Here is a 12,635-nt window from a genome sequence, read left to right on the forward strand (position 1 = left end):
CTAACTGAGAAAAAGATCTGAAAAATTACTGAGTTTCACCATCAGGTATTTGCCCATAGTGATCTAACTCCAAAAGAGAAACTAGGGGTTAATGGATATATTTTTGATGAAAGATGAATTCAGCTGTATGAGCCCTGTAAATATTGTTAAAGAGCCTAGGAGTCTAGTTTCAATCTAATTAGCTGTCCTCCTTCACCAAGTTGATGTGAAGTTTCTAGAACTTTGTTCTTTTGAGGTTTCTAAATCTTATGCTGTGTCTATAAGATACTTTTTAGGCAGTACCTACGTTTCAGCTACTGTGTACTTGGCAAGTCTTAACTTTATTCACTGGAAATTATTACTCCTACTAGGCTTGCCCCATTATTTTCTAAACAACAATGCATTTTTAGATTTGAGAAGTCCCAGATATTGGCTATGGACTTAGCATTTTTGCCTTCATGGTGACCAGAGGGGACGCAGAGTTGCTTTATGGCTCAGTGTTTAATATTTTTCCCAAATTATTATTTTATTTGTAGGCATACATCCTCAGATTCAGTAATCACAGAAAATTCTAGGATAATGAAAATAAACCATTGGTGATCTGATGTTAAAACAACAGAATGCCAAAGAAAAAGAGAAGATCCTGTAGGTAGACAGTGAGAAAAAGCAGATTATTTACCAAGGAATGTTAATTAAGCAGAGAGCTGACTTCCCAACAGTAATGACAGCAGTGAAATCCCTTCAAAAAGTGGACAGAAAATATCTGTCCGCTTGGAATTGTATATCCAACAAAAACACTTTTGAAAAATTGGGGCAAAATAATAAACCTTCAGACAAACAAAAACTAAAAGTGCTCACTACGCCAACAGAGTCTGGATAAGTATAATAACACATTTCTAAATGATGTTCTTTAGTAAGAAAAACAATGATTTCAGAAGGAAGGTTTGAGATGGAAGAAGGAATATTGAACAAAAACCCGCAAAGTTGTAGAGACTTTTTAAGATATAATGATATTTATATACACCCACTCACACATACGCGATTCCGGTCAACAATAGCATATAATAATATAGTAATAAGATCCCACACATTCTGGTGTTCTAGAGGTGGGTAAAGATGTTGATTAACTTTAGACCTTAAGCTATATTTATATATTTACATTTCAAGTATTGTTTAGTAGCTACAAAAACAATAGACAAAAGAAATAAAAAATAAAAGAAAGTGTATGTAACTTTCAATTTAAAAAAGAAAAAATGTTGTTTAATTCAAAGAAAACAATTTTTTTTAAATGGGACAAATAGCACAAAATAAGCTAGTTGAATAAATCTGACTAAAACAGTCATTCCAATTACATATTATCATATGTACACAAATCAAAATAAGGTTGGTATAATTGTATTAATATTTTATATATAGAGAGAGTTAATAAAATTTTAAGGCAAAAAGCCTTGGCACCGATAGAAAGGTTTATTACTTACCAATGAAAGTATTAGTCACTAGCAAGAGATGGCCCCAGAGAAGTAGGGCACCAGGACTTGGAGGCTGCTAGGGGAGTGCTTCTCAATCCTGAGCATGCACCAGAATCACCTGCAGAGTTTGTTTAATTACAGATTTCTGGGCACTGCTACCAAAGATACGGATTTAGTAGATCTGGGCTGGGGTCTAGTAACTTGTATTTCCAAAGCATTCCTAGACAATGCTGATACTGCTGGCCCAGAGCCCATATTTGGAGTAGCAAGTACCCACATTTGGGCAGTAAGAGAAAATGTTGGGTCAAGAATTATGGGAAATTTATTAGTAATTATATCATCCATTGAGATAGTGAACCAAAGAGGGAAGATGCTATGCTTCATTTTGAACATGAAAGGGTGTGATCTCCTGAAAGTCATACGGGTGGAGATGTCTAAAAGCTATTTGCATATAGAAGTATAGAGCTTAAGTAAACAGGTCTGGGCTTCCAATAGCATAATAACAGTACCCAAAGCCAGGGGAGTAGGTAACTTACCCAGAAAGAGAGTGAAATGTAAGGATGTAAGAAAGTATAAGACAAATATCTGGGGAAAACCAGCACTTAAGAAACAGACAGAGGACGAAGAGGAGGCTGAGAATGCCAAAGCAAAAAAATGAAAGTATAATAAAAGACAAGGGAAAAGAGTTTGAAAAATGTAATAGACTTCCAATGCAAGATGGCAAAGCAAGCATTCATGTTTATCTCCTGTCCTTCCATACACTTCATTAAAGTTTGAGCAAAACCATAGTGTTACAAGCACACAAATATGAAAAATAAGAATGAGGTCAAGAGAAAATAATGTATTTCCAAAAGATATAAAGTGTGTGGAATAATGGTGACTGATATATTTATCCATGGAATAAATTTTTACTGACGTGCTGAGGAGGGGATGTAAAGTTGAATATGACCAAAAAATGCCCCTTTTCAAGGAATTTGTAGTGAGAATATAACAGTTTTCTAATGTTATATGTTGTAGACGCTTTCATCTGTTTTCTTTTCATTGAAATAAGAATTTAAGAATTTTTAAGCTTTTAAAAATTCTTAAGATTTTTACAATTTTTTTAAAATTTAAAAAAATTTTTAAGATTTTAAGAATTCTTAAATTCAATTTTTTTATAATAGAAGGTGATTTTTGCTATGTACAAACTTAGGTGACAGTTTCAGAAAATGAAAAGAATATGCTTTTTAATAGTTCAATTTCATGTCTTAGTTTTACATAAGTAACTTATGTGGTTCCAGGTAAGATGTCAGCATTCCATTTGATACACCACAAATTTACTTTCTTTTATTAAACAAAATTGACAGGCAAAGAGCAAATTTTTTCTTTGTGACGTATTTTCAGATTTAATATAGAAAACAAAATCATAAGCAAATAAATAGGGAAAGCAAAGGGATCCAAGATGGTTTAAATACATTAATATTTTCAAAGGAACTTTTGCCAGTATCCAGGTTCCAATCCTGGAAAATGTGAATTAATTGGCCTGATTTGATATCTTGCATGGTCAGCCATCAGTATTTTTGAAAGTTCTCAAATAAGTCTAATGTATAGCTAGAATTTAGAGCTACTGGTTTAGAAATAGGCTAGAAACAAGTCAACTGACCGTGCTTTTCAAAACCACACATGCCAGGATCTCAACACAGAGTCATGGAATTCGAATCTCTGAAGGTAATATTTGGAATAGTATCAGGTGGTTGTTGATGCATAGCTAGAGTCAAAACCCTTGTTAATAAGCTCAAATCCCTTAAAGAGCTAAAATTTTATAATGTTGACTGCTTAAGGTTCAATTATTTTACCTTTGAGATGTATTTCTTGATTTTATAGATGCATTATTAGTTTGTTTACCTTTGAGATATATTATTTCAATATCTACCTTCTTCCCAATCTTATTTTTTAGTACATACACACAGACACACACACACAGATTTTTTTCCTCCTGTTTTATAGAATTATATGTCTTTTCAGGTTACCTCAAATCTTTTTGGAAAGACGTTGGATATAAACAGAGAGAAAATACTATGAATATTTCGTGTCTATTTCTGGAATATGATTTCTTAACCTCAGGGCTAATGGCATTTAGGAACAGATAATTCTTTGTCGTGGGGGACTGTTGTATGCATTGTAAGATATTTGGCAGCATCCCTTGCCTCTCCCCACTAGATGCCAGTAGTGTGTTCCTAGTTGTAACAACCAAAAATATCTCAAAATATTACCAAGTGTCCTTGGAATGTAGGCGGAATAGGGGGAAGCAAAATCGCCCCAGTCTAAGAAGCACTAATTTAGAAGATTGAGTTCCTGTGTTTGGTTAGAAAAACAAAAAAACCCTGCAAATCACCAAAGGTATACAGTTGTTGACATTATTAGTCTATATATTTTGTTTCTTAATATAATAGCGGTATCTCCTTTAAGGCCTATACAACTTTTGTTTTATAGAACATGGAACATTTTGCTTATGTGTTAAAACTCTCGAGACTGAAGAATATTACCAAACAATTCTGAAACAGTCATTCTGATTTTTGGGAAGTCATATAAACTACCCTATGCTGGGTCTACTTTGTAACCGTATTTTAAAACTGTGTCTTCGTAATATGTAAACCAAGTAAGAGTTTTCAAAATAATAATATTTTTCTAAATATTAGGTGCCAAGGATGATTTCAGGATTTCAAATCAGGAGAGGCCGAGATACACTGTTATCAATGATAGACCAAATGTAACCTCTTGGTGGCACTGTTTGTTTTTACAAAAATGATACATTGGCCTCAGAAGATGCAGCCCTTGATGCATTATGATTTTCAGAATATGTAGTTTAAGTTCAGTGAAATAAAGCATTTTCAAGAGGATACAGTTTCCACTGAAAGATTGTTGTACTGTCACTAACAGGCTGTGATAGCTGTATCTCCACAATTTGTTGTAGGCCCGGTTGTCTCTACGGTAAGGTTTGTAGGCTGGCAGCAGGGTGTAATTACCCAAACAAAAAGATACAGATACAGTATGTCATCCCTGCTAATGACCACAACATTGTCTTGCCCAGTAATCTGTAACAAAAAGCCACATAAATGATCAGCCTGCACTTAAGCGCAGCACTAGAGAAAAACTTGGTGGCGCAAAAATTATTCCGGACAATTGAGTGGAAATGACAGAGAATAATACAAAGTTATCTCTGCTAGGGAGATGTGTGTTTGGAATGTCACCAGTGGACAGTGCGTGGAGAAGGCTACACTTCCTTACAGGCACACTGCAATCTGTGTAAGTACGCTCACGTCCTTCAGGGCATTTCTAGATTCTGCAACTTGTTTAGGGCATTTGCAAATACACTTCTAAAGAAACATCTTTGGAGAATATTCTTTGCTTGAATTTTTATTTTGTCATGAAGGTCAAATATCACCAGTTATCATCTGCTATTTTGGCATTTTGCTTTCCCAAAAGGTATTATTCAAGCAGATTTTTTCCCCTGATTCTTTCATTTTTGTGTCTTTCTAACAGATTTGAAAGACAATTTCCATATATTGCCTTAGTACCACAAAGCATACCCATACTTGTGCATGTGTAAAAATTCAGTTTTAATGATGTGCTGTCTTATAAAGAACAAAGTTTTTTTCTCCCTCGTTTCCAATTTTAACCCTTATGTTTTGGTGGATAGGTTCTTAATTTCTATATATATAATTTTTACAATCACTTCCCAATCTTTAAGGCAAATCTTGGCTTTTAGTAGATGGTTTCCAAGCATATGTAGTGTGGTTGCATGATTCCAATGGTGCTGACCATGTTTTTAAATGTTTTATACTTTTAGTGTTGATGATGTGCATTTCAGCATTCACAAACTCTCCTCTATTTTTTCTGGGAATAAAACCCTGCACAGAGAGAGCTGGTTAAAAGTAGAATGCTTTACTTGATCTTTAATAAAATATTTCCACAACTTATTTGGCATAATAATCCTCAAATGCCCTTCAGACATTTTCTCTTTAACATACAGCATTGTTGCTACGGTAAGGAACTTGGGTTTTGTTGTTGCTATTAATTATTTTTCTTTAAGAGACAGGGTCTCGCTGTGTCACCCGGGCTGACGTGCGGTGGTGCTAATGACAGCCTCAAATTCCTGGCCTCAAGTGATCTTCCCACCATAGCCTCCCAAAGCACTGGGATTATAGGCATGAACCACTGTGCCTGGCCTTGTTGTTGTTTAGTTCCAAGTTGCACTCCAGAAATAATTCAATTATGAGCTTGCCATGATTTAGAATAGAATTACTTCTTCCAAGGGATCTCTCTTTCTCCGGAAAAATCATGAGATGCAAATGAGACTCAAGTGCCCATAGAAGTTTGGAATAACTGAACTAAGAGAAATTTTAGTTGCTGTTCAGTTCAATACCTTAATTGATCATATGCTAAAACTAAGGTCTAGAGAAATATTCAATGTAGCCAAATTATGTTAATTTCTAGTGATAATTAAATGTTTGCTTTGGTTTCCATATGCATAGTATTACCACTGCTCATTCCGGATGACAGGAGAAGGTTGGCTTCTTTGTTGTGGAGAATATCAAGATGTCCTTATAATTGACGCCAAGACTTTGGCTGTTGTTCACAGTTTTAGATCATCTCAGTTTCCCGACTGGATCAACTGCATGTGCATTGTTCACTCCGTGAGAATTCAAGGTAGTAGTTAGATATTATCTGACACTAAAGAGATTGCATATAAAAATATCTACTTTTGAATTATTTGTCGAATTATTGGGCAGGAATTCAGAAAGAATGCTTCTTTATGTTTACCTATTAATGAGGATATGTCTGTAATACACCTGATGAAGAAGAACTAAGAACACCCATGCCGGTGGTTCAAAACATTGGAAAGTCAGCGAAAGGTTAAGATGAGGGGGAAAGAGGTGAATCTGTGCTTTTATCACCAAGTTCTGCTTGTTACATTTTAAGAGTGACAAGCAGGTTTTGTTGTGGATTAGCAGGACTCCTGGAATTTTGCCCTGCTGTATCTTCTAGATGTAGTATTGATAATTCAGTTTCTGTAATGAGTGACTGCAAAGGGAAGTGGAAGTCGGCTCCTCACTTACTTCTGAAACAGGAAGGTGCTTGTTACGATGATTTGCCATGTGATTCTGCTTCTAGTGGTGCTCTTCTTATTCCTAGGAATCACTTTGAAATGTTAAAACAGATTTGGAGCACGATGTAAAATGTTTATTTTTTTCTAGTTAAAAAGTGACTCCAAAGCTGAAAATTTTCCATCTGCACAGCCCTGCATAATTCTTAAATGACTATGAAATGATTTTTACCTACCCAATTATATCCATGGTAAGCTTATATCTGACTTTTTATTCTTTTCACAGAAGATTCTCTCTTGGTGGTATCAGTAGCTGGTGAGCTCAAAGTATGGGATCTTTCCTCATCTATCACCGGCATTCAGGTTGGCTTGGGAACCCTACTCTTTTTTCCCTACAATTTCAAGCATATTCATTGAAATTTATAAATTATAAGGCTATTACATGCTTATTGTCAAAAGTTCAAATAACATAGAAGTGTATAAATTCTACATCCATTTATTTCCCCCATCCATCTTCCCAAAGGTGAGCATTGGGTACAATTGGCTTGTATCCTTCCAACCTTTTCTCCATGTATATACAGATGTTTTCATTTACACACACACACACACACACACACACAAACACACACACACAGAAAGATTATATTTTTAATTTTTTAAAAATAGCAGAACATCTCTCTGTTCCTTACAGCAGAAATCCTCCTTTCTTCTAAGTATGTGTGAACAGTGGCAGGCAAATGACTCTAAAAAATTGAGGGGCATGTCCCTGGGGAGTCCAGTATATTCACCTGTTCCCTGGCATCAGGCTACAAGTTGAGATGATGGACGAAAGAACAGCCATACTATGTGTGCCAATGACAAAATTATTTAGGCTTCCCCAAGGAGCTCTGGGGTCTTTTTAGGAATTTATTGGTTGAGGAAGCCTAGGAATTGTGATGGTATGCTGAGCTCAAGAAATATACATCCAGCATTATCACAAACTTATGGAGAATGTAGTATTTTATGTCCTGTGTGTTGGCAATTCTTTCCTTTTTTATTATTTATTTATTTATATTTTTTTAGCAATCAAAATACTAGGCCAGGCACAGTGGCTCACACCTGTAATCTCAGCACTTTGGGAAGCCAAGGCAGGCAGATCACCAGAGGTCAGGAGGTCAAGACCAGCCTGTCCAACATGGTGAAACCTCGTATCTACTAAAAGTACAAAAAAAAAAAAAAAAAAATAGCTGGGAGTGGTGGCGTACCTGTAATCCTAGCTACTCAGGAGGCTGAGGAAGGAGCATCGTTTGAACCCAGGAGGCGGGGATTGCAGGGAGCCGAGATCCTGCCCCTGTGCTCCATCTTTGGTGATAGAGCAAGACTCTGTTTCAAGGAAAAAATATAAAATAAAATAAAATACTGTAGGTTTTTTTCGTCATCATTTTAGATTTTTTTGTTTGACCTTTCTGCCATATCTAACAGTCTCTAGCTTATTCTTATCTTGACATTCTTAGCATCCAGCTGTAGTTCCTCACAGAATCTTTGTTGAATGGTTGCATGTAATGAGCCCTTGAATCTAAGTGGATTTCCTGATCACAACTTTTTTTTTTTCAAGAAATACATCCTATATTTCTTTAATTTTTTTAAAAGACTTTCAGAGGTACATACGTAGGTTTGTTATACAGGTAAATTAAGTGTTGTGGGGGTTGGGTGTATGGATTATTTCATCACCCAGGTACACAGCTTCTATTGCAAAGTAACTTCTTAGTTCAAAACACTCAAAAGGAAACTCAAATACTTTTCATTTTATAATGTTGTGATCTACTTGAGATGCACAGGAAGTGGGTCCTCTTATGGCTGTATGTGAATTACCTGGAACTAGTACTAAAAGATTTTCTTTCCTTTTGAAGGAAAAGCGAGATGTCTATGAAAAAGAATCAAAGTTTCTTGAGTCCTTGAACTGCCAGACAATACGATTTTGCACATATACTGAGAGACTTCTGTTGGTGGTGTTTTCTAAATGTTGGAAGGTATTATAAAATAACATAATAAATACCAGTGATGTACAAGTGTAATTTGTTTTTTTTTTTTTGATTTGTACAAAAATTAGAATATGATTTAAATATGATACAAATTCTCTGTAACAGTATTACCAGAACATGGAATGATGTGTCTTTTATGACTGACATAACAGTTTTTTTTTTTTGTTTTTTTTTTGTTTTTTTTGGATACAGAGTGTCACTCTGTTGCCCAGGCTGGAGGAGTACAGTGGCACGATCTCAGCTCACTGCAACCTCTGCCTCCTGGGTTCAAGCAATTCTCCTGCCTCAGCCTCCTGAGTAGCTGGAATTGCAAGTGCACGCCACCATACCCGGCTAATTTTTGTATTTTTAGGAGAGACTGGGTTTCACCATGTTGGTCAGGCTGGTCTCGAACTCCTGACCTCATGATCTGCCCGCCTCGGCCTCCCAAAGTGCTGGGATTACAAGCATGAGCCACCGTGCCCAGCCTGACATATAAGTTTTTAACTCTTTAATAAAATTAGGATATACTACTACATATTTAATATCATGCTATATGCAACAGTTTTGTATCCCAAAATATTATATATGTAGTAGTATATCCTAATTTTTTTAACAACAGACCATAATAACAATAAATATTTAGCTCTAAATTGTTTTCAAAATTTGGTGTCTATACTTTAGAACTCAAATATACTTCTCACTTATATAGTTTGATTATATTTTTAGATGTTTTACTTTTTCTACTTTGTCACTGCATTTGTTTTAAGAGGGACAAGTTCTGGTGAATATGTTCACTGACATTTCCAAGAAGAAAGAAAAGCTAAGTTGCCATCATTTCATAACATTTATTTTTCTTTAAAGTTTTGTATAACTGGCTCAGTTAACAAAACTGTACAGTCTTACTTGTATGGTGATAATGTATTTTTGAACAAAGATTTAGAAGTATATGGTCTAACAAAAGATTTATGTGATATACATTTTTTATGTGCATAATAAATTTTCAAATGTAAAACTTGGAGTACTCATTATGGAAAGAATAAAATTACTTAGAAATTTGGGGATTTGGGGTTTCTATGTTTAGTGTACACACTCTGGAATATAACCAGATGAAGTTTATCTACTGAAACCTACCCTAAGATAAATATAAGTCAATAAGTGATGGTAAAAATTATCTTAATATATGAGTACAGTATGGTCTGTTATCAATGCTTACTATGTTGTTATATTATTACTATCATAATTCATATTCATCTTATTGGCAGACTGGATTTAAACCTTTGATAATGAGCATCAATTTCATATTTTAGGTTTATGATTATTGTGATTTTTCCCTTCTGCTGACTGAAGTTAGCAGAAACGGGCAGTTCTTTGCTGGTGGAGAAATGATTGCTGCCCACAGAATCCTCATCTGGACAGAAGATGGTCACAGTTACATCTATCAGCTGCTGAACAGGTGGGCTCAGATGGGAGCGGTATACAAAACATTCAGGTAGAAAATGAACTTTGGGAGGTTTATTATGGAAAAATCCCTGCATGCTGCCCATGATCAAAAACCAGAACAAAACAACTTTGGCACTAGAAGATTTACTCTGGGCTTGGTAGGCTTCAGCCTTTGTACAAAACAGCAGGGGATGGAGGAATGAGATTAACCATGTATAACTTGTACAGCTGGTGCTGGGTTTTCAAAAAGTCACTTGTAATTATTAACCCAACAATTTCTAAGTAGAGTTTAGAAACTCGAACGGTACCATCCGGCTTTTGAAAGTGGGAGGGGGAAAAGAACGAATAAAGAACCTCAGAGTTCTAAACTTTGCTTTTTATTTTTGCCATGCAGTGGGCTTTCAAAAAGCTTATACCCTGCTGATGGAAGAGTGCTTAAAGAGTCCATTTATCCTCATTTACTGTGCTCTACTTCTGTGCAGGAAAATAAGGTAATGCAAGAAAAGAGTGACTACCTCAAAGCTGTTTCACTCAGTTTCTTGGATAAGTGTTGCTTTGTCTGTCAGAGTCAGGCTTGAAAAAATTGAATTGAAGCATCCCATCAAGTTGTTAATGAGAAAATCAAGTTTAATTGTCAATGGCTACCAAAGAGAAAACTTTGTCTCTAAAAATCTACTATGGTTAAGTCTGTGTTTTAAGTTTATAATGAAACAACACATATTTACTATAGGAAAATTATAAATGTTGAAAAGAAAGGAGACATTAAAATTCATAATTTCACCACCGTAAATATTCACTGAGTTTTTTGTTTTTTTTTTTTTTTTTACTTTGTTGTATTTATTTACTTATTTTGATTGGAAAATTTTCAAATATTTGGAAAAGTTGCAAGAGTATTGCAGTAATTATTCATATACGCTTTACCTAGATTCACCAATTGATAACATTTTGCTATATTTACTTTCTTTCTCATTCTCTCTCTGTCTCTCTGCATTTGTGTGTCTGTGTGTATATGTACAAGCACATACACACCACACATTTTTTTCACTGACCCTTGTGATAAATGGTGTGACAAAACATTGTTAAACATTTTTATGTATCTACTCCAATTTTTAAACTTTATGGAATGTTTTATATTCTGTTTCTTTACTTAATCATATATTGATATCATTTTCAGATGTATTTAGCTATTGTTACGAATAAATTTTCTTGGTAAAACAAATATAATTACGCTTTTGGCAGAGAGTTGAGAATATAATTGTGAGCTTATTACTTGACTGAATCATACCTTTGACACTCTAGGAAGCCTGAAAATTTAAGCAGTTATTTTATTTCAGTAGTGTTATCCAAAGTGTTTTTTTTTTTTTTTCCTAAGCCTTTGGACTTTGTCATCAGTTAATTATCCAAAAACGTATTTCATGGCGAGTGGAAGAGTTTTGAATTATTGATGTGTCAACCAGGGAAGAATGCTACTTTTAACAGAATGATGGTTTGCTTAATTAGGCAGCATAGCTGTTGGAAATCCTACAGCTCAGTGATTGTCGCTTTAACATATCTGTGAGGTTTTGTTGTGAAAACTTGATTAAGAAACTGTCAGCCAAAAATTAGAACCCCAAGTGCCACTGGGACGCAAGCAAACTTTATAATTATGGCATGCATCAAAGGACTATTTCTAAAATTACCTGTGGCAGCAATAGGTTTTGCTGTTGATCACAAAACCAATACTGGGGCTTCCTTAGAAAGGCATATTTAGTTATTTTTTTAAAGGATCTGCTCTTTTCCTCCTTAGCTTTGAATGCGTTTTTACAAAGCACAGTTTGCCCTGAAAGCCAATGATCAGTTGTGCCTTTTAGGGGCTTCTTGTTCCTGAAAATTTCAATGTTATATATAACCATGAGGAAAGAGTACAACAATTAAAAAATAACTAATCTCATGGGAAGTTACCTTGCTTTGTTTCTCAAAATGCGAAGACATAAACTTACAGGTCTTTTACCAATAATTATTGTTTAAACAACCATAGATGTTTCTGTATCTTAAAAGTGAGAAATGCCTAGAAGCCAGTGAAATGTGAGTAGAATAATTGGAAACCGGAAAAAGTTGATCTGCCAGTCCTTACTTGCCTTTTATCCAGGGCATAAAGTCAGACTTTCTTCCCCTTATTCAAACATCACCAGTGTTCACTAAATATAAGAGTCCTTAGTCTCTCTTGCAGTTACCAAGTAATGAAGGCATTGTGGTAGAATGCAGAGATGAATTTGATACATTCAGTGAGCTTAGAAAGGACTGCTCTGTAAGCAGGTAGTATTGTCCGGACTCATTTTTTGGAGTGATACCATAGAATTAAATCTCCAGGTTTGACAGTAACAGGTTCTCAGAATTACTGTTTGTAATGCCCATGTACATATCTGCTGATGGAGTTGCAGTGGTAAGAATGAGGATTCGTCTTTCCTTCCAATAGCTGCATGAGGATCTCCCTAGCTTCAAATCACAGCTGGTAATTGCTGAGGCCTGTGGTGCAGGGATTCTGGCTGTTGAGATAAGGAACTGGGTTTCCCAGGGTCTCAGCCACAGAGTAAGGCTGCTGTACTGAGATGGGAATAGCTGGGATAGAAACAGCCTAAGGACTGCAAACAAAAACTGTGTGTGAAAGAACTAAGAGTA

At 35.3% G+C, this 12,635-nt stretch overlaps 1 protein-coding gene across 8 annotated transcripts in view; it reads left to right on the forward strand.

Moving 5' to 3' along the window:
• LOC105490044 (WD repeat domain 72) overlaps positions 1-12,635 on the forward strand; it is a 294,422-nt gene that overhangs the window by 43,451 nt on the left and 238,336 nt on the right. For all 8 annotated transcript variants that reach the window (XM_071066821.1, XM_071066825.1, XM_011755286.2 and 5 more), the window contains exons 4-9: positions 4,655-4,733; positions 5,963-6,137; positions 6,821-6,897; positions 8,424-8,543; positions 9,845-9,990; positions 10,372-10,468. In XM_071066821.1, the coding sequence (XP_070922922.1) occupies positions 4,655-4,733; positions 5,963-6,137; positions 6,821-6,897; positions 8,424-8,543; positions 9,845-9,990; positions 10,372-10,468 (694 nt within the window). The remainder of the gene's footprint in view (positions 1-4,654; positions 4,734-5,962; positions 6,138-6,820; positions 6,898-8,423; positions 8,544-9,844; positions 9,991-10,371; positions 10,469-12,635) is intronic.

Source organism: Macaca nemestrina, chromosome 7, assembly GCF_043159975.1.
Source record: "Macaca nemestrina isolate mMacNem1 chromosome 7, mMacNem.hap1, whole genome shotgun sequence".
In the NCBI taxonomy this organism is placed as follows: Eukaryota; Metazoa; Chordata; class Mammalia; order Primates; family Cercopithecidae; genus Macaca; species Macaca nemestrina.